This window comes from Diorhabda sublineata, chromosome 3 (genome assembly GCF_026230105.1).
Source record: "Diorhabda sublineata isolate icDioSubl1.1 chromosome 3, icDioSubl1.1, whole genome shotgun sequence".
Taxonomy (NCBI): domain Eukaryota; kingdom Metazoa; phylum Arthropoda; class Insecta; order Coleoptera; family Chrysomelidae; genus Diorhabda; species Diorhabda sublineata.
In genome coordinates, this window is record NC_079476.1 from 31,801,042 (window position 1) to 31,806,305 (window position 5,264).

General features: G+C 30.2%; 1 protein-coding gene across 2 annotated transcripts; it reads right to left on the minus strand.

The window, feature by feature from the left end:
* Positions 1 to 443: 443 nt before the first annotated feature.
* LOC130441247 (60S ribosomal protein L31) lies at positions 444 to 3,115 on the minus strand. Of its 2 annotated transcripts, none has more exons than XM_056774833.1 (3): positions 3,033 to 3,115; positions 2,554 to 2,783; positions 444 to 613 (listed from the first exon to the last, which is right to left on the minus strand). In XM_056774833.1, exons 2-3 carry the CDS (start codon positions 2,775 to 2,777, stop codon positions 460 to 462), a joined length of 378 nt encoding a protein of 125 aa, XP_056630811.1. In that variant the 5' UTR covers positions 2,778 to 2,783; positions 3,033 to 3,115; the 3' UTR covers positions 444 to 459. The 2 variants fall into 2 exon arrangements, with proteins under 2 accessions (XP_056630811.1, XP_056630812.1); XM_056774834.1 differs by having other exon boundaries at positions 2,841 to 3,049.
* Between the last annotated feature and the right edge of the window lie 2,149 nt (positions 3,116 to 5,264).

The following is a 5,264-nucleotide window of genomic DNA, read 5'->3' on the forward strand; positions in this document are numbered from 1 at the left end:
TATCGCCAACAAAATTCCAACTCAGTTGAGTTTGGTAAGTCATAAGTTTAAATACTGAAAATACTGTCATGTTGTAAATCAAACTAAAGCAAATTTAATTCTAGCCAGCAGTACTGACTGAATATAAATCATAATTGTGTGCAAAAAACAACTTCTTTGTAACTGGAGAAAACAAGAAAAGAAAAAAATATTATTTTCATATTCAAGTTTCTTTTGCTTATATGTAGATATTATAATAATAACCTTAAAAAAATAGTGAGGTATTTGACATTTAATCCCTTTGTATTAAATGACCTAATATAAACCACCAATTCATTGATGTCTGCAGAAAAAATCTTACTACATAACCTTTATTCATGTTTTTTAATGATGAACTTAGAAATAGAAAGTTGGAGCTACATATTCATGGACACAAATGTATTCAAGGAAAAATGAAAACTATGTTAAAAAACCAAGTTTTTAATTATCTTGACTGACATCAACATTTTCAGTTTGTAATCCCTTGAATGTAGCTACAGGAACGTATGTGACGAGTGTGTACAATTTATTGGCAGAATCTTCATCGTCATTCCTCCTTCTTGAAAGACGAACTCTAATACGGAAAGGAACATTTCTATAACAGAATAAGGGGATAAGGATATTAAATTTATCTCTCTACATATATTTGAATTGGGCTAAATTTAATTAAAGTCATTCCATTATAGGTGTCTTCATTATAGGTGTATAATAAAAGTTTCATCTTGTTACATTTATTGTAGATCAATTTTGTTCTTTCCAAACTCATAAAAAATTGCTCAAGTTTTTCATTTAGAACAAACAGGGTAATTCAACTTTAAGCACCAAATTGCATAAAGGATATAATGTAGACATTTAAAAAAATAAGTAGGTAATAAGTATATAGAAGATATTTTTTCAAATAAGATCTCAAATCTCTTGGCAGATTAGACAATTGAGTTCATTAAAATTGGCTTTAAAATTACAAAATACTTATTTATGATGTGGGTATTACAAGCGATCAAACAAAATAAAATCATGTCAAAATGTTTTTTGTATAACTGCCATATTTTGATAATAAGTGATTTTAGAATGACACTAAACTTCAAAATGCATTCTAATATTCAAATTATCACCCAGTTTTTGTGACTGTTGCCAAAGCAATGGTTACTAACAAATGCTTGTTTACAAATAAGAAAGAACCTATCATTTAAATTGCCTTCTTATCCAATTTTTGTCTTTCGTTTGTGTCTACTCAAATGTTTGTTGATAATGGAATAAATAATAAAGGTATTGATTTTTGTTGTTCCCGTGGATATTAAAAAGCCTGCAAAGAGAGCAACTTTTGAATTCCTAATTAAAAAATCAGCTCAGCAATATGATATTACATATATAGCAATTTCCTGGTCTAGTGTAGATTGATAAATGTAGAAGGGAACTTCAGTAAACCTGTTTTCTTAACATACAAGAAAAATCAAAAATATGGAGATCAACTTAAGAGCCCTTGATAAAAATTGAGTTGATGTTAGTAAATATTTCAAGGCATATTTAAAACTGAGAAATGGGGGATATCTTCTCAAAAAACAAAAACCTGATGAGAAATACTTGATGGTTGAGGTTGCAACTATTTTTGGATTATTTGGAGCCTGTTGGCATGAAGAATAGTGTAATTTATTAGTAGAAGATATCGAAATAAGAAATAAATCAAACAACTTCCAAACACAAAAACGAAAGTAAGTCATTCTACATTGCACTGAACCCTACTGTTATCAACCATCATTTTTTCCTGAAATACATACATAAAAAATGCACTGCCAATCTAGTTGGTGTAAACACATTTGTGAAAATGCCCTCTATTGTTGCCAAATTTCTCAAACTACCAGAACCAAAGATACTTTACTAGCAGAATCAGGAGCAAATATTATGAAGACAGAGGAACATGGTGGATGCAAAACCTACAACAGTAGCTGAGGACTAAGTTGATCATTCCATTGCTTACAGATATGCTATGCCATTGCAAAAAACATTCTCCCAACCTCTAAAAACTCAATTTTGGAACTTCATCATCCAATATTCTCATTCACGTTTCTACTAGTTATGATGGTACTGGAAAAGTAATGTGTTGTGAAGCTCCCTAATGTAGCAAGGCATTAATGTTAACAAGTGTTCTAGTTGTATGATTAATATTAATTTGCATAAGCAATGATTGTTATGACAATATTGACAATGAAAATTTGGAATTCCTAAAATTATTATAATTCTATCAGACTTCATAAATATTTTCAACACTGTTAAAAATATTTTTAAGGCGCTTCCATGTAAACAATCACTTTAAACATTGTTGGCTGTTATTAAAAGTGTCACTTTTAATATCAGTTGCACAAAAATTGAATATATTTATTTGTTTCTTCAATGAACACTACATAGAGTGTACACTTAATAAAAACTTTCTCTACAAGACTAATTTAATAATTTCATATTTATAAACCAAATAGGGATGTAAAACAAACAAAATTAAATGTTCACATCTTTTCTACAGTAAATAAATGTTCTACTGACCTTATTCCTTTGGACCACAATTGTTTGTTAAGTCTTGTATCAATTCGTACATCGGGTGTGCACATTTGTTTTTCAGCAAATTGGCGAATTGCTTTAATTGCACGAGGTGCACGCTTTTTAAATCCAATACCATGTAATCTTTTATGAAGATTTACTGTATATTCTCTAGTGACTACTTCATTAATAGCGGATTTGCCTTTTTTCTCGCCTTTTTGTTTTGCCATTTCGAGCTGAAATTGAATACATTGAAATTTTTTAATATACTTACTGAATTGTTAATTATTTACAATATATTGTACATTGTGAATATCCACAATTTAGTTTTTATAAACAGACCAAATATATGTAAAAAATACTAATGTACAACTACATAATAGAAGACAAAGAAATAATTTGATTTAATAACAAACATTTTAAGTTTAAAACTTAAAGGATGTTTAAATATTCAATTTCTCGTAGAATTTCTCATCTTAACATACCTTATTCAAGCTTTGACGTTTAGAGAAGAGCTAAGCTAACACAAAACAAATAAAACTTTGACACAAGTCACACAAATGTCAAAAGCACAGAACAGTATTTTGAAGTTACGTTTCATTTGCTCGGATTATAGAAAAAAATACACCGTTACCAGTGTTATTGAAGTGTACTTTACTGAAGGAGGTTACATTTCAAATACCATTTGCGGGTGAAGTGGAGAAACAGCATACATGCTTAGCATACGGGAAACAAATTGTTGGCATTTATAATTCAACTTAAGGCTAAATATCGTGCTGACAGTCCACAGAGGCTTCAAAAATTTGCATTTCGTGCCTTGTATGACAAATTTTCACAAGGTCGAATTGTCAAATTTCGCATTTTGATTTCAAATAATCTGATGTAGTGTTCCTGGAGAAGAAATTCATCGTTTATTTTTGTATCCATATTAAATCAAAAGACGGCCCAAATAAACTTAACCTCAAAAAACAAACAACTGGTGCAAATGCGCGTGTACAAGCACTGTTCGCAATGTCGCTTCAAAAAAACTATATGTAAAATAAAATTATTTGACTGACAATTCGTTCCCCCAACAATCAGACCTTTATCCTACACGACATGATAATACTACTAACACCTTTGGTGATTCTTAAACTACCGAAGAATCAGACCGTGAAACAGTCTGAAATAGATTTAGATACCGATAAATAAGAATTGCAGAAATTATAATACAAGTGGATGCTGATATGATAGAATAAAAATGAATAATTATTAATAAACATAATGTAGAAACAATATATTTTGTTACTACCTACCTGCGTTACTTTTTCCGTTCAGTTACATTTTCTTTGTTCTTATTTTACATATAAAATATTTAATTTCAAAAGCAGGATCAGTTCCTTCTGTTTTTAATTTTCCCAAACATTTACAAAAAAGGAGGCACTTGGAAAGAAAAAGATTAAGCAGTGAAGATATTGAGGACAAAATAGATTGTACGGCTAGTCATTTTAATAATTTGTCTGAAGTAAAATAATTTCTGTTAATTATTAATCATATTTTTATATACCAGTACTGCCACAGATGTACCAGCTGTGGATACTGAAATAACAGTATAATTTCATGAAGATTTACCGAAGATTCTAAATGTACAAAATACTACAATGGTCGTAGATTTTAGCTCGATCCCATCAACATCTAAAGAGAAATCTGTTCCCAAAAGGTTGTCATTTATATTGATATTATTTTGGACTTGGTAATTTGTCATTTTAGCTACTAACAAATTTTATTTTTCGAATCTTAGAATCTAGGATACCCTGTTTACTTCGGAGATTTTAAAGAAAGTGGCTTAGATGAAAAAAAAGAGGGGGAAAGGATTTTGGGAAGTAGCACCTGATACTATTTCCAAATCTAATAAACTTGGGTAACTAGCTGGCATGAGTTTTTTTTAATTTATTATTTATTTGAAAGAATACCTTACCTTAAATAAAATATAAAAATAATTATAAATGCAGTTCAAATTCATTTTTTTTTCCAAGAAAGGCATATATGTAATATTCCTATATGGATAGTTGATATGGGAAAAAACGTCCCTACGTTACGGTGCCAAAAATATTCATTTTCTCTCTCGTTCGAGACACTTTATCTGTACTACGCATGCTTGAGAATGTGCAGAGCCGAGCTGGAACCTCGGATGATAGACAAATCGTTGCCATTCTGTCTTTCTTAATCGGAATAGCTTCCACTTACAGAAACTATCCATATAGAAGTATTGAATTCAACAACAAAAAGGTTAAAACTTGACGTTTGATCACAGAACACTTTTGTAGTGTATCTGTCACCGAACGATTCCGCTAGGGTTGTACAATAGTTACAGAACGGTTTCGTCCGCTGAATGCGACCAATAATTCTTGTTTTATGACGTGCAGTATAATCTCCGACTACCCATGCGCCTTCTGTTCATTAATTTAAGACTAAAATAATAGGTCTGGAGTTTGAATACATTGCAGTAGACACAAAAAAAGTGTAAAAAATTGAATGAAGACTACCTGTATCAAATAGAAAATAGTGAAGAAAAACAGAAGAAGCTGATAGCTTTCAACAAAATGATGGTCTGGAGTTTTCTATTTAGACTTTTAACATGTATCGGATTTTTTTGAGCCTTCAAGTTTTTCTGTTAAATTCAGAAATTATGTATCTAATGGTATCAAACTGTTGATATAAGTCTTAATCAATGATCT

Excerpts from the sequence above, each read along its gene's own strand:
- LOC130441247 (XM_056774833.1), bottom strand. The coding sequence starts at position 2,777 with ATGGCAAAACAAAAAGGCGAGAAAAAAGGCAAATCCGCTATTAATGAA. Across the intron at positions 614-2,553 it reads TTGTGGTCCAAAGGAATAAG|AAATGTTCCTTTCCGTATTA; the intron begins GTCAGTAGAACA and ends ATTCTGTTATAG.